At 40.1% G+C, this 26,470-nt stretch overlaps 2 protein-coding genes across 2 annotated transcripts; both read right to left on the bottom strand.

The window, feature by feature from the left end:
• Positions 1–5,246: 5,246 nt before the first annotated feature.
• On the bottom strand, positions 5,247–9,435 carry LOC127437284 (troponin I, fast skeletal muscle-like). The gene is made up of 7 exons (XM_051692121.1): positions 8,748–9,435; positions 7,849–7,881; positions 7,551–7,587; positions 7,263–7,391; positions 6,891–6,980; positions 5,746–5,922; positions 5,247–5,620 (listed from the first exon to the last, which is right to left on the bottom strand). The coding sequence occupies exons 2-7, from the start codon at positions 7,854–7,856 to the stop codon at positions 5,531–5,533; spliced, it is 531 nt and encodes a 176-aa protein (XP_051548081.1). The 5' UTR covers positions 7,857–7,881; positions 8,748–9,435; the 3' UTR covers positions 5,247–5,530.
• Positions 9,436–9,516: 81 nt separating this feature from the next.
• On the bottom strand, positions 9,517–25,785 carry LOC127437285 (troponin I, fast skeletal muscle-like). Its single transcript, XM_051692122.1, has 7 exons — positions 25,690–25,785; positions 22,005–22,037; positions 21,870–21,906; positions 19,602–19,730; positions 17,363–17,452; positions 17,071–17,247; positions 9,517–9,784 (listed from the first exon to the last, which is right to left on the bottom strand). Exons 2-7 carry the CDS (start codon positions 22,010–22,012, stop codon positions 9,701–9,703), a joined length of 525 nt encoding a protein of 174 aa, XP_051548082.1. The 5' UTR covers positions 22,013–22,037; positions 25,690–25,785; the 3' UTR covers positions 9,517–9,700.
• Positions 25,786–26,470: the final 685 nt, after the last annotated feature.

Genomic DNA, 26,470 nt, shown 5'->3' with positions numbered 1-26,470 from the left:
GTAAATTTTATGATGTGATGTCTTGTGTTATAAAAAACTAGATGGTGGTAGAGTTGACCAGTTCATAGGATAGAGACTCAGTTGGAACGGCAGCAGTCCAGAGGGAGATCTCATTAAAACCTTGAGCTAAAACCAACACCAATATCTCATCTGGAACTTTATGTATGGCAATGAGTGGGTACTAAAAACTTCTTGTAATCCTGAATAACTCACTTTGACTGAATTGGCACCTCTCATAAAAACACAAGACGAATACAATTTTAGCATTATGAAAAGGTTAATCATATAATGCAAACATTTGATTTTATATTTACTGTACAATGCCAGGGTATTGTAAATGGTTGCCAGGGTGTTGCAACAGTATGTGGTTGTTAAGGTGTTCAGGATGGTTGCTTACTGGCTCTGGTCAAATGATCCCACCTTCAAGTCTTTATGATGCTTTCAAAAGCCATCCCCCATCAGACATTTTTGCATAATTTCAAAGTGGACACAGTTCCTTTTGGCATGACTGATAGAGCATTGAGAGCAGCCTCCAAGAGCCTTAATAGGAACCAGGAAGTAATCGTGTTCACATAAACGATTCAGAAGTTGCATTTTCATTCTAAAATTATATTTTTACTCCACTGATGTTTAGGTGTAGGGTTAGGGTTTGGGTTAGGGGGATATGGTTAATAAAATTTCCATTTATGTTGACTGTATTACATGATACACAACTAAAGGCTCCAATACACTCACAGTGTCTTCTTTGTTCGAAGGTTGAAACATCTAAGCAACGGTATACTATTTGTGAACTTTCGGCCGGTGTTTACAGGAGCATTTAAATAAGAGATGCTGTCCTGACAACAGACCACATGTAAATCAATGTGATTTTAAAATGTGTTCTCAGTGACCACATGACTCATTCTATGGATAGAATTCACATGAGGTCAGTAAAAGATGCTGTTTAACCACTCAATTATGATTTTAAGTTATATTTATATGCAGTAGATAATGTGTCATTTGTTGAGTACATGTTTACATTCTGCATTCATGGCACTAATGCTAATGTTAACATACTATGTATGCTCATAACATACACTATTTACCCTCAGTTACTGTGTTTTATGATGACATTTGTGATAACAAATCCACGAAATAGTGGACAATTATTATTCTTATTATTTATGAATGATACTACTGAAAAGATGGGTGTATTAAAGGATAGTAACTCTGTACTTCAGTGTGTTCATGTCAGGTCCGTTGTGGCTCAGGTCCGTCCATCAAAAATATTTTTTCTGCCATTTCATCGTCTACCAGTCAGAAATCGCCGTAAAGAAGAATTAGCATACCTTTCCTCAACAAGTCATGTCAAAGTTTAATACTTAATAATAAATAATAATTTAATACTTAGCAATAATAATACCTAACCAAGCACCACTAATAACATCTGCTTTGGGAATCATAAAAGTTCTTATTTTTTGACTCTACAGACAAATTAATAATCAAACCTATAAACTAATGTCAGTTTCCTTTGTAAGAATTAGCAACATTTCGTTTATATCACAATCAAACTATGTGAGTAAAACTTCTATGTGATAGCTGTTTAGGACCTGTGTTAAAACTGTGGGTTGCATGTATTGGCTGTATGTGTGTATGTGCCATGCTGAGTTAAAGACAGCTGTTTCTCAAAAGTTCATGTGACTGAAAAAGGCCAGAGACCACAGATGGGTCATGACATTATTGACATAGCAATGTGGCAGTTTTTCACAGGCACCCCAGGAAACCAGACCCAGCCAATGCAACCTCTTACCATTCGCACCTATACACTATATGCATATGCATATAGAAAACAAGACCTTTTGCACTTGATCGTACACTGCAATTGTGCCTTTGTTTTTCTTACCCCATTGGCAAATAGTTCTGTCTTGTTTAAAGCATAAACCTCCTTCAATTTTGTAAGATTTCTCTGACAACAAGACTCAATATCTTATATAATTTTGCTACTCAATTAAATATATATTATTTTAAGGATGTTCAGATATTTTTATTTGAAAAGAGGACTTAAAACTTTGTTGTTGTTGTTGTTGTTTGTTTGTTTGTTTGTTTGTTTGTTTTTTGCTGTCATGTGGATGACAATGCTAAAAACATATAAAACTGTTCTTCTTAAATTGAAATTCAGTTCTCCTAATGGTCCCAATGGAGACCAGATCCTATGGTGGCCATTTTCCAAATGTTGTAAACCTTGTTTTAGGTTTCAGGGTGTCTAAGTGTCTTTGGAAATGATGTGCCCTCAACATAGTTTGGCATCTTCTTGCATTCAGAGCGGCGGGGTCAGGAGACATACTTAGCAAGTCGATTCATCAGTTGAACATTTGAGCTCCTTGGAGAAACCTAAGAGGGACTCTGAACAAGGAAGGACCACACAGGCTATTAGATATACAGACAGCCCCGACCATACATGTAGGCCATGGATACCCTGGAACCAGAAAAAATGAGATTGCTGGGTGTGAAAGTGCAAGCCTGAAATTGGTTGAGTGTTGTAGTGAGAGTACAGGAGGTTCCTGGACAGAAAATGAAGAAATGTTTCAGGTTAGGGGGTGTGTTGTCTTTGAGGGAAAGGAAATGGTTATGGCCAAGAGACATGGATGGCTTAGGAGTTTAAGATAATGACAATGGAGTTTACATTTTTAAACCTAAATATTAACTCAAAATGTTCCACAAAAGTGGTGGATTATACTAATGCCAACTGAAAAATAGCATTCCCAATATTAATACACCCAACTACAACAAAGCAAACATATAAACAGGGTTTTTTGTGCAATAAACACAAATAAAGGTTGTGCTTGTTGATTTGTATCTGGAAGTAAATACTTACTTTCCTGTATTACAATATTGTAATGCATTGTAATATTATAATGTACTATGTAAGAAGTTACAGTGTAAACTGACTATCTCATCATTAAAAACAAGGTTATAAGAATGGCCAATAATGATTTTCAATAGCAGGAAGATCCAAATCTCTCAAACTTTTCCAAGATATTTATTTATTTATTTGTTTATAAGATAAAAAAAATTAGAACTATGCTTTTGGTGCATTTGTTGATATCCTTGGAACACTGTACACTTTACAATGTCAATAATTTAGATATAGGGCTATTATGATTCCATTTCTGAACTGTAACATAATGTATAGGTTTATAGTGTTGGTTTAAAATATGGTAATCAGTTATTGCATCACTAACAAAAAATTACCATGGTATTGCCCTGTTTTGTTTTGTTATTGTTTTCATGTTACCATGGCAATTGCAAGTTTTTCGGACATGTGCCATGATAAAATGATTGCATTCGTAGGTATTCTTTGTAGTAGTTCCTTGGCGTATTATGTAAATACCATGGTATTTGAATATGGTAATCATTCAGTATCATGTTATACCATTTGATACCATTAAAGTGATCAAATATACCAGTCCTTTTTGTAATATGCATATTAGTAAATTGCTTTCTCAGCCATCAATATTTACATAAATGTTTAGTCCCTGATTAGAGAGTGATTATGATTTACTTGGCTAATGTAACTTAGAAATCTCAAATATACAAAAAAACACAAAGGAATGTCCATTTTGTTTGCCCAGTTCATACTCATTAAGCACAGGTCTATACTAAACTTTAGTATGGAAACCCTACTTCCACACAAACAAAGGTGAAACTAACAATCTTTAATTAAAAAGGTTATTATCAAAATCACTTTCAAAGCAAGTCCGTTCACTTGGCCGGCCATCTTGGGAATGCTCTTGGGCAGCTATTTTGTATGGATACAAGCGACATACAAGTTGACATGACTCCTGCCTACTTAAATGGGGAAGAACTGAAATCTCTTAAATGGTTGGTCAAGATTATGATAAAATAACATATTTCAAATCAGCAGTAAAATCTTATAACAATAATATTATAAATGGTGCTTTGTTAGCTCAGATCACGCAAAAAAAAAAAAAAAAAAAAAAAAAAACAGTTCGAGATAACTGTTAACTCACAGGCAATGTCTGTATCTAAAATGTGATTGGCTCTTTTACCTGTAAGTGAGACTTCCTCAGTACATCCGCCATATTGTGTGTTCCAATTTCTCTTGTTCATTTTAATCTAAGTGCTCCATCTCGGGCTAAAAAGTCTCTGGTGTTGTCACTAATGTTTATAGTAACATATACTGAAAAGTAGAAAAACAGGGACATGGTGCTGTTACATCGTATTTTCATAAGTATCTTGAAAAACCATGTAAATATCATGGCACATTAATGGAAATTATTCAGTACAACACTGTAAAAAAAACAAAAAAAACAACAACTGGCAGCTGTGGTTGCCAGAATAATTATGTGAAAAAATACAGTAAAAATGTAAACAACTTTACAGACAACCTGTTAATTTTACAGTTTAAAACTGTTGTTTTTAAGGTATATTTTATGGTGCAGTACCGTCGTTTATATTATTAAATGATAAACTTAATATGTTAACCTTCTGAAGCTGTAAAAATCTGCTTTTCACTTTATAATGTATTGTTAGTCACTGTGGTAATTACAGAAGGGCACATGATGACATAAAGACATAAAGTGTCCTTTCCAGGAGCAATGACCAATAAACATGTAGCGACAGTGCTCAGTGTCACTCACACAAACACTAAACACCATCAGGGTAACACATGTGAAATTAAAATTATGCAATAAACATTAACTACACTACATCAAATATAACATAGAACACACCAAAGTACATAACTGTTATTAAAAATAAGAAGAAACATAACTATTCCCATAAAATATAATGAAATGTAATGGGTCACGCAGGGAATTCTGGGAATGCCCGATTACAGTTTTTACCATAATTTTAACAATAATTTACCGTAAAAAGTACATGTACTCTCTTGTTAAACATAACTTTTTACCGTTAATTATATGGGAAAATCATACTTTTTACATCTAAAAAATTTCTATTTACATTTTACCGTAAAGCTACAGTATTGTCTTTCTAAATATATTAAAACATTTTTACGTATATTTTATGGTAACTACTCGTTAAACAATTTACGTTTTTTACTGTAGCATTTTTACAGTCTTGTACCATTAAAATTACGGACATTTTTGAATGGTATTTATCAATGTACCATGATCCAGACACAGTTGTTTTTAAAAGGGTGTTTAATACAATACTGTAGTAAGATGCTTTGATAATTCAGGAACTTTCATCAAATGTAAACAAATACTGCTGAAAAATGTCTTACTTAAATCTTAAACCTTATTAAACTCATTTTATTGAAGCATACCTACATGCTAATGCTATCGCTAAGCTGTTCAGAACTGCTGAACTCTAATTGTTGTGAACAAAAACATAAAGGCACATATAACGTACACACTAATCTTTAATGCCATGCAACACTGTGAATGACCATGTAAAATGTGCAAAATAGTCCAGGAAAAGGTTTTATTAGAACGGGAGGTTCACAGGATAAAAGATGTTTGCCAGAGACAATTTAAGACATATGAGAGAATAAACACAACACATATTAAGCCTCGGACTCAAACATCTTCTTTCTGCCATCCATACCAGCCTTATCCTCAATGTTCTTACGCCAGTCACCGACTTGTTCTGCAGACTGTGGAACACAAAAATAAATGAGACATGAATACAATGTGCTTAAAATGAGATCAAAGGTCTCAAAATGCAATTTCAATGCTTGATAAAGCAAAGAGATGGGATATTTATGAATCTGAAACTCACCTCCTCTTTGACCTCCTTTTTGACTTGTTTCAGGTTGGCTCTCAGATCCAGTGACACCTTGTGTTTGGAGCCGAGCAGAGCCTGAAGCATCTGATCGGCAGACATTCGGACTTTCTTCAAAGCGGGTTTTTTGAACTTACCCTTTAGGTCGACCACCTTAATCTTCAGATCATCAATCTGATTGGGGAAGTAAATGGATAGATAAATCAGTGAATAGATGGTGTCAGTGATGGAGCATGAAGGACGTAAACCATTCGCAAACAAACTTTTTTGTGTTACGCTACTTTTAAAAATGTTGTTGCCATGAATTCAAGTGATAACACTGCTGTTACGTCAAAGGAAGGCATCTTGTTTTAGCTTCATAATAACACCAATTAATAGTGGTCGACCATTATGGATTTTTCAATTGGCAACGCCATTACATATCTAGAAAGCAGGGAGGCCGATGACTGATATGTAATGCAGATATATACAGTACATAATACAATTTAATGTTAGCAAATGCACTAATTAGCTAAAATGACACTTATTTTATGCAATATTTACTATAAGATTTTACAATAAAAAATTAAAAAAAAAGCAATTTGCAGGATGTGGGTACATTTTGGAAATTAAAGAAACTACCACTACAACTTAAAGGCCAAGTAGACACGGCTATCGGTCCATTGCAATGGAAATTAAAATACTTTCCTTGCAATTTGGAAACATGTGAGTTTCAAAAAAGTTTTCATACATATTTTTAAAAGGTAAAAAAATATTTTTTACAAATATAATAAATTTTTGTGTCAAATATCAAGATGTTCCCTATCTGTCACTCACTCGACATTGTGTCGATGTAGTGGTCTACAAATGGTTGATATATCAGTCAATGAATATAAATGAGTTCTGAAGTGACTTTCTACCATTGAGCCGAACTTTTCTGAGCACGGAGAGTAACTGTTCCAGTCGCACTTCCACTTGAACATGGTTTGGTATAGTACGATTACAAACCGTTCCTGGCCCGAATTTCTCAGTATGGTTAACTAACCGTACTCTGGACAGAGAACTGTTCCGGTAGAATGGCTTTAGTGACTTGGCGACTCATGATTGGTCACTTGTGAGAACCATTTTGTCCCTGATGGTGGCAAAACGCCTATCGTCTTTACCTCCTTGTTTGCTTTGGCAACCTTGGCCTCCATGTCATATCTCTCCTCATCAACCTTGTCGATCTGTTGGTGCAGCTTCTTGCACAGTTCCTGGGAGGGAAAAACATGACAGTTAAAACAATAAACCTACATTAAATGCAAAACGTAAAGCCACTACTTAATGACTTTCTGATTCCATAGAGTAAAAACCAAAACCAAGTCCAGATATGCAGTGGATATCTGATATATTACAAAGAATTGCATGTGTTCCACATGCCAACATACAAATGTACATTGTTCTGAAATGTATAATAGTAATAATAAAGAATAATTAAGTGTGTCCATGTGTTTGTGGTTTAATCTAATAGCTCCTGATTTGTATTGCATTCAGACCTGCAGGTCTTGCACGGATCCAGGCAGATCCAGAGATGAGCAGTTATCGCTCATGTAAGTCTCCTTATCGGCCACCAGCTGTTTGGCTTCAGCCTCCAGCAGCTCCAAGGCAATGGAGAGCACCAGGCTCTAAGAACACAGAGAGATACACTAGTGTAAGTGCAATAAGCAATACACTTTCAACACATATTTCAAAATTTAGCACTTGAGGCTACATTTTGGTACAAGCTGTATGATTTATCAAAATTCATTTTTAAATTTCTGTAGATGTTAATTGTTTAATCTCACCTTCAGATGATGCCTACGGCTAGAGGTCATCTTTTTTCTATTATGAATAAAAAAATAAAAAGATACATCCAACATGAGATGAAGCTCTATACACTGATACACTTAGATAGAAGTCATATGGATAACTAATAAAACAAGACAATGCTTGACCATAACTACTATCTATAAACAAACATTTGAATCCAACTAAGATTCAAGGAATTGAACCTACACCACTACAATGACATGCGCAGCCTATAGGCTTTTACATAAACCAATAAAGAACCCATTACAACCCCACATGAATCAGAATACTTACTCTGACATCTTGGCGGTTTATTGTGTTCTCACCCTGCACAGGATAGAAATCAGTTAGATAAAATGTTCTATAAAGTTTAAAGTTCAATAAAATGTAAAATGATCATGACAGCAGAGATGCTGAATTCAGAGGCCATTAGACAAATTAATTTGGCAATTATCTTATTTACATATTATGGCATTATTATGGCAACTATACACTTATCTGACCCATTATTGGAGCTAGCATTATGGTAGCAAGGTAAACTCTATTGAGTCTTCAGTCAAATACAATGCTATTTATGCAGTGTACACTGGCATGTGAACTATAGCAGATTAAAATAGATATATTTGAATGATTATTTTTCTTTACAAAATTTTTATGAAAAAAAATCATACAGAAGAATTCAAATAACTATGAATTAAAAAAAGAAATGCATAAAATCAACAAATAAGTAATAACTAATTATAATTCAAATTTAAATATTATATTTAGTCTAAAAATAAGCTCACAAAAGGCAACAACAGAAAACAAATAAAACCAAAAACTACAATTAAAAAAATAAAATGAATCAAAACTTTACCAAGAAATTCATAACTGTTGAAAAGAACACAACTGAAATCTAGAAGTATAACAAAGTTGTATCTGCTCATGAACAACAATAAACAATATGTGTGTGCACAGAATGGAAAAAATGCATGCAGTTAAATCAACAGTCACAATAAATGGTCTCAGTATGTAGCCTCTGTGCTGTTAAAATGATCTCTACCTAGAAATTAATGAACCTTTTGTGGTCTTTGCCTTTTTTTTTTTTCTTTTGCCATTGCTTTTGTACTTCTTCTTAATCCTTGCATGCATGTTTACATTTATATGCATGCCTTTGTCTTGTACATACAGATAGAAAGTGCATTGAAGCTCACCTATGAGAGGAGAAGAGGGCAGGACACACTTGGAAGAAGAACTGGACAGAATGGTGAGCCCCAGAGAGAAACAAATTAAATAGGATATATATGTTGTGTTCTGATGGCTCAGCAGGTTTTAAGAGTCCTGTTTATGGAAGTGGATTCAACCCGAGACCAATAGGCCAGCGAGATCCTGAAATATCCGAGTCCATTCTCGGCAAGACTCGTAAATTTCCCTTCCTTCAAGACAACTCTAATCTGTGTGCAATGACAGAAGCAATGATGAATACACTAATAGATATTACAATCATTTATGAAAAAAACAACAACATTAATGTATATCTGATCAAAGAAACAACAGTTTGGAAAAAGATTAGAGAGAGTTATACTGTCCTTAAGTAAAATAACATGAAAGATATTTGTAGGTTACTCACCATGCAGCAAAAGAAGAGGCCTTCATAAAGATTAGATGAAATGCCACCACGGTTTTTTCTATGTGTTGTGTACCAACAATATATTGATAACATTGGTAAGCTGTTACCTCTTTAAATTTAAATTGGAAAGAAAGAAAGAAAGAAAGAAAGAAAGAAAGAAAAAGAAAGAAAGGAATTTCTGTTGTAAAGATAGCACCCCTTTGTGGTCATATAGAGACACTACTGTCTTTAAAAATTTGCTTTCTTAACAAACATAAAAAGTAGCTGTTCACACACTCTTAGAACCAGTCATCTTAGAGTAGAAGCAAGTTAAAGACCAACATTAGTTGGGGGAAAAAACAAACATGAAAGAGTTCTTTCTCAAAAGCATTTATTTAATGATAGTGGCTCTGCAATAATACAGATTTCTCTTTCAGGACATACATACTGCTAAAAACAAATGCTGGTTTGAGGCACTGACACCAGAAAAAACATGCAACTATTGCAAAAAGATGAAAGACTGCACGGCTCTGAAGAATTCCTACGATTAAACGGAATTTAGGCCTCGCCCTCAAACATCTTTTTCCTGCCATCCATACCGGCCTTGTCCTCAATGTTCTTACGCCAGTCGACTTCTTGAACCTGCATTACAACAGAGAGAGATTGAGTGTGAAGGACGAATAGTCTAGTAGACAAATATGAGATTCATTTTATATCTACCACCATTACTCTAGATAATTTTTTATTTATACCACCATTTAAAGACTCATGCAAACAGTCATGGGTCGCTGATGAATAAGGTTGTCAGAGATGATCCAAATGAGAAACCTTTTATATAAATATAAATATATATATATATAAATGAAACATTCACATTCATTCATTTCTTTAAAAAACAATTGTTTAAAACATGTGTCAAGTTCATAAAAATTTAATGTTTTGTCCATGTTGATTTCATACATTAATATATATATATATATATATATATATATATATATATATATATATATATATATATGAAAATGAAAAGTGAAATTAAAATACTTTCCTTGCAATTTGGAAACATGTGAGTTTCAAAAAAGTTTTCATACATATTTTTAAAAGGTAAAAAAATATTTTTTACAAATATAATACATTTTTGTGTCAAATATCAAGATGTTCCCTATCTGTCACTCACTCGACATTGTGTCGATGTAGTGACACCTAAGGGTCACTCTTGGGAGCCCGAGACACCTCTGGTCTTTGATAAAAGGCCAATGAAAATTGGCGAGTGGTATTTGCATGCCACTCCCCCGGACATACGGGTATAAAAGGAGCTGGTATGCAACCACTCATTCAGATTTTCTCTTCAGAGCCGAACGGTCATGCTCATTGAGCTGAATCCTACTGTTCATTCACCTCTGCTGGATCTGACGGCGCATTTCAGCGGCTTCTCCCTCCTCTGCACTGGTACACTGCAGAGAACGCCCCTGGGCGCTTCGGCAGAAAAACAAGAGAGTATATTTTCTGAAAGAGCTTTTTTCCTCTAAAAGAGTATATATTTCTCTAAAAGAGCGGCACACACGGAACGTCTTTTTAAAGACGCGTCTTTTTAAAGATGCCTTTCCGATTGTGTGTTATTCCTGGTTGCGGTCGTTATCTCTCAACTTCGGATGGTCATGATCGCTGTCTTTTGTGTCTGGGCGCAACCCACACGGAGGCAGTGTTTGTGGATGGTTCATGTTCTCATTGCGAGAACATGACCAAGGCAACGTTGCGGTCGCTGCTTGCTTTAGTAAGAAAGGCTCCCCGCCTCGGTCCTTCTACCTACAGGTATAAGGCGGCCAGCGCGGCTAGCACTGGGGGCGATTTGGGGAGCCCAAAGGGATTGTCTCTGCCGGGTATCCCCCTGCAGACCTCCCATTCCCCAGCAAACTCGTCTGCCCCAATCGGGCTTCCGGATGAGTTCGCCGGCTTGTCTCACGGCGAGTCTGGCTTCTTGTTCAGAGCCTGCGAAGATGATGAGCTCTTGAGCGCAGCATCGGAGAGCGGGCTTGTCCAGTCGGACGCAGAAGCCTCAGCTGGGCTTCCCCCTTCGGGGACGATTGCCCACTCTCAGGCCGATGACGGACATGCTTTCCCGGGTGGCCATGAGCGTCAGGTTAGAGTGGAACCCTCCACTCTCCCCTGAACCCTCGCAGCTTGATGATTGGTTCCTGGGCTCGCGGCGCCGCTCAAAGCAGCCACGCCCCGCTCCAGTGCCATTCTTCCCGGAAGTGCACGAGGAGCTGACGAAATCGTGGGAGGCAACTTTTACTGCCCGGCCCCAATTCCGCAGTTCCCCCGCTCTCACTACCCTCGATGGCAGGGCGGCCAGGGGCTATATGGCGATTCCCCCGGTGGATAAGGCACTCGCGGTGCACCTATGCCCGCAGAGCGCCACCATCTGGCGCGGACGCCCTAAGCTCCCGTCCAAGCCCTGTAGGCTCATGTCGTCCCTGATGGCTAAAGCCTGCAGCGCTGCTGGACAAGCCGCCTCTGCCCTGCACGCCATGGCTCTCCTGCAGGTCCACCAAGCCAAGGCGTTGAAAGAACTGCACGAGGGTAGTTCTGCCCCAGATTTGATGCAGGAACTGCGCTCAGCGACCGACCTCACTCTCTGAGCGACGAAAGTCATGGTGCGGTCTCTCGGGCGGACAATGGCCACACTAGTGATCCAGGAGCGCCACCTTTGGCTCAACCTGGTCGAGATGGGCGAGGCCAACAAGACACGGTTCTTTGCTGCCCCCATTTCCCAGGCTGGCCTATTCGGCAACACCGTCGAGGACTTTGCCCAGTAGTTCTCGGCGGTGAAGCAGCAGACGGAGGCAATCCGGCACATCCTGCCCCGGTGCGGCTCAAGATCCCGCACCCCGTCTGCTTGTCGCCAAAGGCGTCCCCTTGCGGTGACTGCACCGGCTCCGCCGCAGCCTGCCCCTTCGGCCCGGCCCCGGCGTGGAGCCCACCGCAGGAAGCAGACGCCACCCGTCTCACAGCCGGCGCCTAAGATCCCACGGAGGTCGTCAAAGCACCCCTGAGACGGGCGACCCAGAGATGAGGGAACCCACTCACTTGGAGCTGGTAAAAAGACCACTCCATCCCCCGATGGAGGGCTGGGCAGAAAATCTTTTGATGCCTTTTTGTTTGATTTCGCCACATGCCCAAATGGCTGCGGTACCCAACAATTCAGCAAGTCACCACGACTACCGTCCACGGGTTTTTTCTTGCAGGATTGGCGCTCCAGCGGTGGACTTTCCACCCCTGAGCGCTCAGCTATGGCACACAGCCACCCCCGATGTGGCAGTCTCCAAGGGTTACGAGAACAGGCCTCTTCCTCCCCCGTCCCAGGCTGTTCCGGGGGTGGACACAAGGAGCCAGGTAAGTGCTTCAATGTCCCTAGACTCAGCACAGCCACGACGTGGTGTGGCACCTTGAGCTCCGCCCCGCCGCGAGGACCCACCTGCCGGTACGTCCGACGACGTTGTCCCCTTGGCCCCCCTGCACGGAACTTGGACGCGTGGCTTGCGCTTTCCAATCCATCGCAATGGCTGATCCGGACCGTCCGACTCACCTACGCGATTCAGTTCACCAGGCACCCGCCCAGGTTCGGCGGTATTCACTTCACCTTGGTCAAGAGCAAAAGTGCCACTACCTTGCGTGCGGAGATCGCTACCCTCCTTCGGAAGGGCGCGATAGAACCTGTCCCTCCAGCCGAGATGAAGAAAGGGTTTTACAGCCCCTACTTCATCATACCGAAAAAATGCGGTGGGTTGCGGCCAATCTTGGACCTGTGAGTACTGAACCAGGCCTTACACAGACTCCCGTTCAAGATGCTGACGCAAAAACGCATTCTGGCGAGTGTCCGGCATCAAGATTGGTTCATGGCGATAGACCTGAAGGATGTGTACTTCCATGACTCGATCCTTCCTCGACACAGATCCTTCCTGCAGTTTACATTCGAGGGTCAGGCATATCAGTACAAAGTCCTCCCTTTCGGCCTGTCCCTGTCTCCTCGCGTCTTCACGAAGGTCGCAGAGGCTGCCCTTGCCCCGTTAAGGGAGGTGAGCATTCGCATTCTCAACTATCTTGATGACTGGCTAATCCTAGCTCACTCTCGAGACATGTTGTGTGCACACAGGGACCTGGTGCTCTCACACCTCAGCCGACTAGGGCTTCGGGTCAACTGGGAAAAGAGCAAGCTCCTCCCGGTTCAGAGCATCTCTTTTCTCGGTGTGGAGTTGGACTCAGTCTCCTTGACGGCATGCCTTACAAACGAGCACGCCCTGTTTGAAGGCATTCAAACAGAAAACAGCGGTTCCACTGAAACTTTTTCTGAGGCTCCTGGGGCATATGGCATCCTCGGCGGTGGCCACCCCCGCTCGGGTTGATGCATATGAGGCCGCTTCAGCACTGGCTCCAGACTCGAGTCCCGAGATGGGCATGGCGCCATGGGACACGTCGCGTGGTCATCACGCCGGTCTGTCACCGTCTTTTCAGCCCTTGGACCAACCTCTCATTTCTACGGGCAGGTGTTCCTCTAGAACTGGTCTACAGGTGCGTCGTGGTCACGAAAGATGCCTCCAAAATGGGCTGGGGCGCTGTTTGCAATGGGCACACAGCCGCCGGCCTCTGGACGGGTCCGTGACTGCATTGGCGCATCAACTGCCTCGAGTTGTTGGCAATTCTGCTCGCCCTGCGGAGGTTCATGCACACAGCTGGCCCCCTGGCCCACGCAAATATGCGTTTCCCCCAGTGAGCCTGCTTGCACAGACCCTGTGCATGGTCAGGGAGGACGAGGAGCAGGTCGTCCTGGTAGCACCCAGATGTGGTGCTCGGACCTCACGCTCCTCGCGACAGCTCCCCCCTGGTGAATTCCCCTGAGGAAGGACATTCTTTCTGAGGGACAGGGCACCCTCTGGCACCCGCGACCAGACCTCTGGAATCTCCATGTCTGGCTCCTGGACGGGATGCGGTGGTAGACACGATCACTCAGGCTAGGGCCCCCTCTACGAGGCGCCTGTATGCCTTTAAGTGGCGTCTGTTCGCTAAGTGGTGTTCTTCCCGATGCGAAGACCCCCAGAGATGAGCAGTCGGATCAGTGCTTTCCTTCCTGCAGGAGAGGTTGGAAGGGAGGCTGCCCCCTTCCACCTTGAAGGTGTACGTTGCCGCCATAGCAGCACACCACAATGCAGTCGACGGTAAGTCCTTAGGGAAGCACAACCTGATCATCAGGTTCCTAAGAGGACCAGGAGGCTGAATCCCTCCAGACCATGCCTCGTTCCCTCACAGGACCTCTCTGTAGTTCTTCAGGGTCTACAGAGAGCCCCCTTTGAGCCTTTGCAGTCAGCCGAGCTTAAGGCACTCTCCTTGAAGACTGCCCTCCTGCCTGCACTCACTTCCATCAAGAGGGTAGGTGACCAGCAAGCATTCTCTGTCAGCGAAACGTGCCTGGAGTTCAGTCCGGGTTACTCTGACGTGATCCTGAGACCCCGACCGGGCTATGTGCCCAAGGTTCCCACCACCCCTTTTAGGGACCAGGTGGTGAACCTGCAAGCACTGGCCCAGGAGGAGGCAGACCCAGCCCTGTCGTTGCTGTGTCTGGTGCGCGCTTTACACATCTAGTTGGATTGCACACAGAGCTTTAGAATCTCTGAGCAGCTCTTTGTCTGCTTTGGTGCACAGTGGAAAGGAAGCACTGTCTCCAAGCAGAGGATCGCCCACTGGCTCATTGACGCCATAACTATGGCATATCTCGCCCAGGACATGCTGCCTCCGGTAGGGCTACGAGCCCATTCTACCAGGGGTCTAGCGGCTTCCTGGGCCCCAGCCAGAGATGCCTCTCTAACAGACATTTGCAGAACAGCGGGCTGGGCAACACCCAACACCTTTGCAAGGTTCTACAACCTCTGGGTGGAACCGGTTTCATCCCAGGTAGTGGCACGCAACACAAGTGGATAAGCCCGGGATAGCCGGCCGGGTGTATCGCTTGCACATAGGACCTTTCACCTCCTTTTGAGCTGAAGACGTGCGCCATTAATTCCCAGTAATGTTCACAAGTTTGTTCCCTGGTTGACTTCCTCCGAGCCCTGTGGCAGTCGAGTTTTCTGAGAGATTCACTGCAGGCCCAGTACACGTGCTAACTAAGAGTCCTGTTCTGGGGTAGGTGCTCCACATGTGGTGGTTCCCTGTAAGGCTAACCCCACGCAATATATATCTTCCGCTAATTCGTTTCCCTGTTGGCAAACTGCGTCTTCCTTGGGCAGAGCCCCTCTGCCCCAGTCTCCATGTCTGTAGTAACTCCTCCCCATTGGGCAGGATCTACCTTGAAGACTCTCCACATGGTTGGAAAGACCATGTGACGTATCCTTCCACTTAAACATCCCCCCCTCTCTTTGGGTGAGGTGTGGTCTCCGCTGTGTCTTCCCCTTGGGAGGGACACCCCCCGACTAGACCTGGCGGCCCAGTCGGATAATCCCCCTTCTTTTTTAGGGAGTGGAAAAAATAGAAGGGTAAAAGAGGCCACGACTGGGTTAAGCCTGTCTCTATCTCGAGTAGTCGACTTGTCCCCAAAAAGGGCCGTTCGACACTCATAACTATGTTGGGGGAGGTTACGTGTCCACCTGGTGTGCTGGCTGTGAGGCACACAGTAGTCTGCCCACCACACACCACCAGTTCACGTAACACAGTTCAGCCAATTGCGGCATTTCATATAGGGACCCCTAGTGTCACTACATCGACACTAGGGGTCCCTAGTGTCACTACATCGACACAACGTCGAGTGAGTGACAGATAGGGAATGTCATGGTTACTTGTGTAACCTCCGTTCCCTGATGGAGGGAACGAGATGTTGTGTCCTTCCTGCCACAATGCTGAACTACCCGTTGAAATGGCAGGACCTTATATTGGCTCCTCAGTATAAAACCTGAATGAGTGGTTGCATACCAGCTCCTTTTATACCTGTATGTCCGGGGGAGTGGCATGCAAATACCACTCGCCAATTTTCATTGGCCTTTTATCAAAGACCAGAGGTGTCTCGGGCTCCCAAGAGTGACCCCTAGTGTCACTACAACGACACAACGTCTCGTTCCCTCCATCAGGGAAAGGAGGTTACACAAGTAACCATGACGTTTTCTTAGGGTTACTTCATTTAACAAGAACAAATGGTGCCTTTCCATAAAAAATTAAAAAATATCGATAAAAAAAAAAAAAATTTATCGGATACTAAAATAAAAAAAAATTTTATAACTTAAAAATTGTCTGTTTTGTGCTTTTATGACAATGGAATGGCTACCTGCATGTTAGTTACACCACCTGTCTTGATTAAAAGACAAAAGTTTTTCAAATATCATTAATATTTTAAAACAAAAGTGTTTCACTCGTTCTTTTTTTTTTCTTCTTTTTTTAAGAAATAATAAATAAAGATTATTTACACCACTTTTTTGACTTAAAAAAAATATATCAAAATGTTTTTGAACTGAGAAATTGAAAACATGTTACTCATAGAAGTGGTGCATTCAAGTACGGTAATTGTATTGTGTGAATTGCATTTTTATGTGTTTTTTAAAGATTTCATGAGAGATTGGGGGGGGGGGCATACATTATATAAAAGATTCTGATATGCGTGCTGTTATTCAGTACAACAGCACTATAATCACAAAGTTTAGTAACTAACATTTCAGCCAGCATTTTTTTTATTTTTGCTCCGGCAATGAAAAGAATTCCATAGTGTTGAAATACAACGTTGCCAGCCTAGACAAGTGGAGTGATACAAACAACGAAATGTGTCTGTGCAGTTATATGAAATATCAGCACTCTTGGAACGCCTCTTGCCCAATCAGATTAGTGGACTGGAACTAACTGTTGGATACTTTAAGTACAAAACGCTGGTTACAAAGTCATATTTCACCCACCTCTTCTTTGACCTCCTTCTTGACTTGTTTCAGGTTGGCTCTCAGATCCAGTGACACCTTGTGTTTGGAGCCGAGCAGAGCTTGAAGCATCTGATCAGCAGACATACGCACTTTCCTCAGGGCGGGTTTCTTGAACTTGCCTATCAGGTCGACCACCTTAATCTTCAGATCCTCAATCTAGTCACACATTAAACTGGGATTAAAACAGAGCTCAGATAACCCACTAAAACCAATATATAAACTCAATATAAATAAACTACATTATAGTTTATGTTTTCATAAGTTATTATACCTCTTTCGCTGCCTTCTGCACTTTGACCTCCATGTCATATCTCTCTTCATCTATATGGTCGATTTGCTGGTGCAGTTTCTTGCAGAGCTCCTAAATGGAGATTTGTAAAGATGAAACCTCTAATTATCTTTTGCAATGTAACGTCAAACTCTCTCATCAGTATAAACCAGTGTTTCCCAACCTTAATTTCTCTGTTTTATTAACCACTGGTCTAAACAATTGCAGTAAGTACACATACAGGTGCATCTCAATAAATTAGAATGTCGTGGAAAAGTTCATTTATTTCAGTAATTCAACTCAAATTGTGAAACTCGTGTATTAAATAAATTCAATGCACACAGACTGAAGTAGTTTAAGTCTTTGGTTCTTTTAATTGTGATGATTTTGGCTCACATTTAACAAAAACCCACCAATTCACTATCTCAACAAATTAGAATACATCATAAGACCAATAAAAAAAACATTTTTAGTGAATTGTTGGCCTTCTGGAAAGTATGTTCATTTACTGTATATGTACTCAATACTTGGTAGGGGCTCCTTTTGCTTTAATTACTGCCTCAATTCGGCGTGGCATGGAGGTGATCAGTTTGTGGCACTGCTGTGGTGGTATGGAAGCCCAGGTTTCTTTGACAGTGGCCTTCAGCTCATCTGCATTTTTTTGGTCTCTTGTTTCTCATTTTCCTCTTGACAATACCCCATAGATTCTCTATGGGGTTCAGGTCTGGTGAGTTTGCTGGCCAGTCAAGCACACCAACACCATGGTCATTTAACCAACTTTTGGTGCTTTTGGCAGTGTGGGCAGGTGCCAAATCCTGCTGGAAAATGAAATCAGCATCTTTAAAAAGCTGGTCAGCAGAAGGAAGCATGAAGTGCTCCAAAATTTCTTGGTAAACGGGTGCAGTGACTTTGGTTTTCAAAGAACACAATGGACCAACACCAGCAGATGACATTGCACCCCAAATCATCACAGACTGTGGAAACTTAACACTGGACTTCAAGCAACTTGGGCTATGAGCTTCTCCACCCTTCCTCCAGACTCTAGGACCTTGGTTTCCAAATGAAATACAAAACTTGCTCTCATCTGAAAAGAGGACTTTGGACCACTGGGCAACAGTCCAGTTCTTCTTCTCCTTAGCCCAGGTAAGACGCCTCTGACGTTGTCTGTGGTTCGGGAGTGGAATACGACAACTGTAGCCAAATTCCTTGACACGTCTGTGTGTGGTGGCTCTTGATGCCTTGACCCCAGCCTCAGTCCATTCCTTGTGAAGTTCACCCAAATTCTTGAATCGATTTTGCTGGACAATCATAAGGCTGCGGTTCTCTCGGTTGGTTGTGCATCTTTTTCTTCCACACTTTTTCCTTCCACTCAACTTTCTGTTAACATGCTTGGATACAGCACTCTGTGAACAGCCAGCTTCTTTGGCAATGAATGTTTGTGGCTTACCCTCCTTGTGAAGGGTGTCAATGATTGTCTTCTGGACAACTGTCAGATCAGCAGTCTTCCCCATGATTGTGTAGCCTAGTGAACCAAACTGAGAGACCATTTTGAAGGCTCAGGAAACCTTTGCAGGTGTTTTGAGTTGATTAGCTGATTGGCATGTCAAAATATTCTAATTTGTTGAGATAGTGAATTGGTGGGTTTTTGTTAAATGTGAGCCAAAATCATCACAATTAAAAGAACCAAAGACTTAAACTACTTCAGTCTGTGTGCATTGAATTTATTTAATACACGAGTTTCACAATTTGAGTTGAATTACTGAAATAAATGAACTTTTCCACGACATTCTAATTTATTGAGATGCACCTGTATATCACCGAGACGTCTGTGAAATGTCATATTTGGCAACAAACAGCTGAGGAACATCTTTAAAAAGGCAGATCATAAAATTCTCATAAACATCTGCTGAATGTCATTCTAACATTTGACAGGGAACTTTTCAGCAACCACTAACAAAGTACCAAAACCTACTATGGAACTACTATGTTTGTTTTTGTTTTGTTTTTTGTATGGTAGCATTGATACTACCATGATTTTTTTGGACATATACCATGTTAGTACCATGGTAACCACTGAAAGTAACATTGTATTACCATCTGATCTATCACTGTTTTTCATCTTTCTGATTAAAATCTTTTAGATGAAAATTCACACATTAAATAGACGTCTTGGCAACATATGTGCTATGTTTCCTGTGACTTTTTGAACATGTATAATAGTATGTTGATTGAGGTGGTAGACCTGCAGTTCCTGTGCAGATCCGGGCAAGGACAGAGGGTGGCAGTGTTCTGCAAGGTAAGCTTCCTTGTCCTTAATGATTTGAGCAGCTTCTTTCTCCAGAAGAGTCTTAGCAATGGCAAGCACCAAACTCTATGGGTGCAAAATACTTCACTTAGATCCTGAATTTCTTACCATTGTTGTGATTCAGTTACAGTACTGTGCTTAGTAGGGATGGGTGAATTGATCTTGAAGCACCAATACTTCCGGTCCTCCTTAGGATCAATCTCCACTTTATAATATAAACAATAATGGGCGAATTCACTAAACAGTTGCACCACTTTTGCATGTGGTATTTCAGCGGAAAAACAGGCATCTTATTTACTTATGCAATCTACAATAAGCAGGAGCAATCAGCACTGAAATAGCGCTGCGTCTTGACTATTTAAATTAAAGGAATAGTTCACCCAAAAATGAAAATTTGCTGATAATTAAAAATTTGATGATTTTTAGGAAAGTATCCCAGGTTTTTAGCTTCATCCAATGCAAGTGAATGGACACCAATTTCTGACGGTCCAAAAAGCACACTTAGTCAGCATCGAAGTAATCCACACGACTCCAGCTGATCAAGTAATGTCTTCTGAAGTGAATCGATATGTTTGTGTGAAAAAATAATCACTAATTAAAACTTTATTAACGTAAAAAAATCACTTCCTGTAAACACTCAATGCCTCACGTCGCTGTCGCGTGACGTCATCACGTTGGGGCATTAACGCAAGAATTCAGAAGTTGCGCTCTGTTTACCAAAGAAGAACATACTTCACGCAAGATCTAGGTCAATTCATACAGCTACAGAGAGGTGGCGGAAGCGCTGATTTAAAGTAAAAAAATGTTTTTATTAGTGATGATTTGTTTTTCACACAAACATATCGATTAACTTCAGAAGACATTTCTTAATCAACCGGAGTCGTGTGGATTACTTTGATGCTGCCTAAATATGCTATTTGGACAGTCAAAAATTAGTGTAAATTAATAATAGTGCATTGGATGAAGCTAAAAACCTTGGACACTTTCCTAAAAATCTTAAATCCTGTTCTGATGAAGAAAGAATGTCATATACATCTTGGATGGCCTGAGGGTGAGTAAATTGTCAGCAAATTTAAATTTTTGGGTGAACTATTCCTTTAAGTCATTGTCATTTCTTGCCGCACATACCCTCCCCAAGCGGAGAAACTTGTTTTCTATTTTGTGATTTTTGTGTTTCCTTGTTCGAGTAGATAGGAGCTGTACTTTTATGCCACTTATATCCATAGAAATACAGTTTCTGCCCTTACTAGGCTCATTACAGATTGTGCTTCATTCACAAAACTGTTCTATTTGCCTGGCACAATAAACATCATGCTATAACCGCCCAAGGATAGCAGGCGGTAAACTGAATAAAACTGGTTTTATTTAAAAGAGACATTTGTGTCCATTTTCTATTAATGATGGCAGTAGTAATTCAATAAATACTGATCAAATGATGGAGAAGAGTGTAATAACCTGGGATGTATCTAGATGTGCAGTCAAGTCAAGCCCACTTTTGTCATGTTAAAGATAATCCTCCATAACCTAGCACTTAGATCCAGCCCAAAAGATCCGAGATGCACCATGCAAACTGTGTTCAGCACAGATTTTGTTTACGTCATTGCCTGATCTGCATAATTCCTTCAGTGAATCAGCAGACATGTGCAAATAAACAGTGCTTTTACCGAGAACAATTTATTCTTAGTGAATAACTCTCAAAGTGTATTTAAAATAGGGATTTCATTATTGATTTAGTGTGATTTTTATTTATTTATATTTTTGCCATTTTTTACCATATTTTCACAATTTTTCACAGGTCTACAGCTCTGACAAATTTAGTGTACAATTTAATGTGTATCATAAGCTTGAAAGTGATATAAGGAGCATCACCGTAAATGTGAATTTTTTATAAATCTTTTTTTTTTTTTTCAATTCTTATGACTTTGTAAATTAAAAGTTGTTAAATGATTGGTTATGTTCTGCAGTTGTTGTTACTAAATGATAAACAAAAAAAGAGGTCTGACAAAATTGTAAATTATAAGTATCAATATTGGAATCAATAATAGGCTGGATAGTACCTTGGTATTGTATCAAAAAGAAAATAAGTGGTATCGCCCATCCCTAGTGCTCACACTATACCCATTAAAAACACAGACAAAAATGCAAACAGTCAGAGATAAGACACCAACTTTAACGAAATCTTAATCCCTCCTTCATCAATTTTACCTTGAGATTGTGCCGGCGGCTCGATGTCATCTTTTTTCTGTAATGAGACAAAGGAAGAATTACAATTAAACAAAACAGGAAGAGATACATCTGTTTAATACCAAATATAAATAACTGAGACATTGATATACTCACTCAGACATCTTCGCCACCAGTTTTTTCCCCTCCCTGCATAGACCATAAAAATAAAAAAGAATTAAGAACTTCTGTATGAGAACATTTTGGAGACAGCACAATCTTTTATTTGACTTTATAAAAAATGTATATATATATATATATATATATATATACACTTGCGGCCAAAAGTTTGGAATAATGTACAGATTTTGCTCTTATGGAAATTGGTACTTTTATTCACCAAAGTGGCATTCAACTGATTACAATGTATAGTCAGGACATTAATAAAGTGAAAAATTACTATTACAATTTGAAAAAAAATCTACTTCATGACTATTTCAAAGAGTTCTCATTGAAAAATCCTCCACGTGCAGCAATGACAGCTTTGCAGATCCTTGGCATTCTAGCTGTCAGTTTGTCCAGATACTCAGGTGACATTTCACCCCACGCTTCCTGTAGCACTTGCCATATATGTGGCTGTCTTGTCGGGCACTTCTCATGCACCTTACAGTCTAGTTGATCCCACAAAAGCTCAATGGGGTTAAGATCCATAACACTCTTTTCCAATTATCTGTTGTCCAATGTCTGTGTTTCTTTGCCCACTCTAACCTTTTCTTTTTGATTTTCTGTTTCAAAAGTGGCTTTTTCTTTGCAATTCTTCCCATAATGCCTGCACCCCTGAGTCTTCTCTTTACTGTTGTACATGAAACTGGTGTTGAGCGGGTAGAATTCAATGAAGCTGTCAGCTGAGGACATGTGAGACATCTATTTCTCAAACTAGAGACTCTGATGTACTTATCCTCTTGTTTAGTTGTACATCTGGCCTTCCACATCTCTTTCTGTCCTTGTTAGAGCCAGTTGTCCTTTGTCTTTGAATACTGTAGTGTACACCTTTGTATGAAATCTTCAGTTTATTTGGCAATTTCAAGCATTGTATAGCCTTCATTCCTCAAAACAATGATTAACTGATGAGTTTCAAGAGAAAGCTGTTTCTTTTTTGCCATTTGTGACCTAATATTGACCTAAAGACATGCCAGTATATTGCATATTGTGGCAACTCAAAAACAAACACAAAGACAATGTTAAGCTTCATTTAATGAACCAAATAGCTTTCAACTGTGTTTGATATAATGGCAAGTGATTTTCTAGTACCAAATTAGCAATTTAGCATGATTACTCAAGGATAAGGTGTTGGAGTGATGGCTGCTGGAAATGGGGTCTGTCTAGATTTGATCAAATATTACTTTTTTCAAATAGTGATGGTGCTGTTTTTTACATCAGTAATGCCCTGACTATACTTTATGATCAGCTGAATGCCACTTTGGTGAATTAAAGTACCAATTTCCTTCTGAAACAGAAAAATCTGTACATTATTCCAAACTTTTGGCCACCAGTGTCTATGAGAGAGAGAGAGAGAGAGAGTGAGAGAGAGAGAGAGAGAGAGACAAACAGACAGACAGACAGACAGACAGACAAAGAGACAGTTAAAGAGAGAGTGAGTTAGAGAGACTGAGTATCATACACTGCCTGGCCAAAAGATAATAATCATTTCGTCATTTGGCTTGAAATAAGCAGATACTTAAGAGCCTATGATTGGATCATTATTGCAATGATTAATGTGTTTTAGCTGGCAACAATTATTTTAACCCTAACTGATGCAGTGTGTAGCTTCTCATTTCTTAAACAACCATATTGGAAGACGAATCTCGTGGTCGTGGAAAAGATACTGTGTTTCAGAAGGGGCAAATTATTGGCCTGCATCAAGCAAAGAAAACAACTAAGGGGAATGCTGAAATCACTGGAATTGGGTTAAGAACTGTCCAACACATTATTAAAACCTGGAAGGATAGTGGTGAACTGTCACCTTCGCTGAAGAAATGTGTTCGGAAAAAAGCATGAATGATCATGATCAGAGATCATTAAAATGTTTGGTGAAGTCACATTGTAAAAAATCGACAGTAGAACTCACGCCTGTTTAATGATGAAAGTAAGAGCATTTCCACATGCACAATGCGATGAGAACTTACAGGATTGGGACTAAACAGCTGTGTGGCCACAAGAAAGCCACTTGTTAGTGAGGCTAATCGGAAAAAAACTACTTCAATTTGCTATGGAGCATATAGATTGGACTGTGGAGCAATGGAAAAAGGTCATGTGGTCTGATGAGTCCAGATTTACCCTATACCAAAGCGATGGGCGTATCAGGGTAAGAAGGGAAGTGGATGAAGCGATGCACCCATCATGCTTTTTGCCCACTGTACAAGACTCTGGAGGCAGTGTTATGATCTGGGGTTGCTTCAATTGGTCTCAGCAACGTTATGTGGCAATAAAATGAAGTTAGCTGACTACCTGTATGTACTGAGTGACCAGGTTTTCCCATCAGTGGGTTTTTTCTTCCCTAAAGGCACAGGCATATTTCAGGATGACAATGCCAAGATTCATCAGACTCAAACTGTGAAAGCGTGGTTCAGGGAGCATGAGGAATCATTTTCACACATGAATTGTCCACCACAGAGTCCTGACCTTAACCCCAATGAAAGTCTTTGGGATGTGCTGGAGAAGACTTTACGGAGTGGTTCGACTCTTCCGTCGTCAATACAAGATCTCGGCCAAAAATGTATGCAACTCTGGATGCAAATAAATGTTATGATGTTGCATAAGGTTGTCGAAATAATGCCACGATGAATGTGTGCCATAATCAATGCTAAAGGCGGTCCAATGAAATATTAGAGTATACAATTTTTTTTTTTTTTTTTTTTGACCAGGCAGTGTATATAGTGTTGGCTATATTTTCTGCCTTTCTAATTTGAGACCAGTGCTTGGAACAAAACTGGAAGTGTCTTTGTAAGCATGCCCACTGCAAGCCTGCGACAGGGGTGTGAATTTCACTCTCTGATATCCAGTATCCTATCCTCCCAGCTTCTGGAAAAATCTATGCAGGTACCTACAATATACACCTTAAGAATCATGTCTGCAGACAGCTTTTTAAATCACTGCTATGTGAATCTGTTGTATCTTGATGCCTTTGGATCTATACATGCATATCAAAAAGCTGCAAATCCTTTCGCAAATCAACAGAGATATTTATCCTGTGTTCAAATTCGATGAATCTAGGGTGTTTCAAAGATGTTTTTGGCATGTACATATATGCTATAAAAACGAAACGTATTAGTTATTTGGTAGAAATATAATTCTGTCACCACAAGGATTTTTAGCGAACATTCATGACAGTGTAATGTAAAATATTTACTTTTTGTGCCATTACCAGCCTAACATGCATTGCAGAGTATGCCATATGTCATAATTCAGCAGCAAGAAAATAAAATGCATGGGAATATAGCAACAAAACATACATATATTAATGCATGTACAATAAGGATTAAACAATTTGTGGAAAATACTCAAAAATTACTGTTTTCCTTTAATTATTAATGCTGAAATAATCTTTTGACAAATATGGTTTAAAATCATCCAGAAAGCTGTAAAATCCTTACAGAAAAAATTATAGGGGAAATCGCCTATTGCAAAAAAAAAAAAAAAAAAAAAAAAAAAAGAAGAAGATAAAATCCAAAGCAGGAGTTTTGTTGTAATAATATTCCAGGGAATAATGCCCCAAAAAGCAGTCAGTCAACCAAAAATGCATCTTGCAATGAGAAGCCAAACAAATACGAAATAAATTTACAAATGAGATGGTTCTCCTCACCTATATTAGAAAATACGACAGTGGTGAAGACCTGGAGATTGTCTGAAGGAGGCAGACCTCTCGTGATGGGACTGCGCTTAAGTACGATATATAAGCCTGGCATCATCATACGTTTCCCCCTCTTTATGGTAAGGCACTAAACACAGCTGGCTTGCAAGCCCCTAGAAATATCCACTTCCAATCTCTGCCAATTACACTGCTTAAAATAGATTAATGAGAAAGACAAAATTCCAGATGTCTGTAAATTAAAACTAAGCAGGAGAATTAGGGCAAGCGGTTATCAGATATGATCAGGAACAGACAGCTAGGAGTCATTTGTCCTCCAAATGTATTGTTTAACACACAGGGTATTGTTGTTGCAATGAGTCCACTATGAGGTTTGTTGCCTTTTTGGTTAGTTTCAAGAAAAGACATTCTTCCCTGTAACGATCAAGTTTATAATAATTCAGTTAATAGAAACAACTTTGACCTAACATGATCCTCAGCAAAGCTGCAAAGTCAGCAGTGTTGCCTAATAAACATAAGATCATTTACAAATACACAGTTGTTAAGATGGTGGTGTACTATTTACAGAAAGCTCATATGAGTGTATGGGACCCTAAGTTAGTTATTGTGATGATATAGTGATGATTTAGCCTCCGAATATAGGACATGATATATATCGACATGTATATTAATCACAAGGTGTTATCGTTTCCTATTTTGGGAAGTGGAATTGCAGCTACCAACAATGTGCAATTTTGTGAGTTCTTTTTAAGTTATTTTCAGCTGGGAAATATTA

The sequence above is a fragment of the Myxocyprinus asiaticus genome, chromosome 48, assembly GCF_019703515.2.
Source record: "Myxocyprinus asiaticus isolate MX2 ecotype Aquarium Trade chromosome 48, UBuf_Myxa_2, whole genome shotgun sequence".
NCBI classification, from domain to species: Eukaryota; Metazoa; Chordata; class Actinopteri; order Cypriniformes; family Catostomidae; genus Myxocyprinus; species Myxocyprinus asiaticus.
This window is presented reverse-complemented; position numbering and strand designations above follow the sequence as displayed.

What these genes read in the sequence shown, in the direction of transcription:
- LOC127437285 (XM_051692122.1), bottom strand. An exon ending in GATCTGCACAGGAACTGCAG is followed by an intron (nt 17,453 to 19,601) that starts GTCTACCACCTC and finishes ATCTCCATTTAG; the next exon opens with GAGCTCTGCAAGAAACTGCA. An exon ending in AGAAGGAGGTCAAAGAAGAG is followed by an intron (nt 9,785 to 17,070) that starts GTGGGTGAAATA and finishes GTTGTAATGCAG; the next exon opens with GTTCAAGAAGTCGACTGGCG.
- LOC127437284 (XM_051692121.1), bottom strand. An exon ending in GCCGTAGGCATCATCTGAAG is followed by an intron (nt 7,392 to 7,550) that starts GTGAGATTAAAC and finishes CTGTGTTCTTAG; the next exon opens with AGCCTGGTGCTCTCCATTGC. An exon ending in TTGCCAAAGCAAACAAGGAG is followed by an intron (nt 5,923 to 6,890) that starts GTAAAGACGATA and finishes TTCCCCAATCAG; the next exon opens with ATTGATGATCTGAAGATTAA.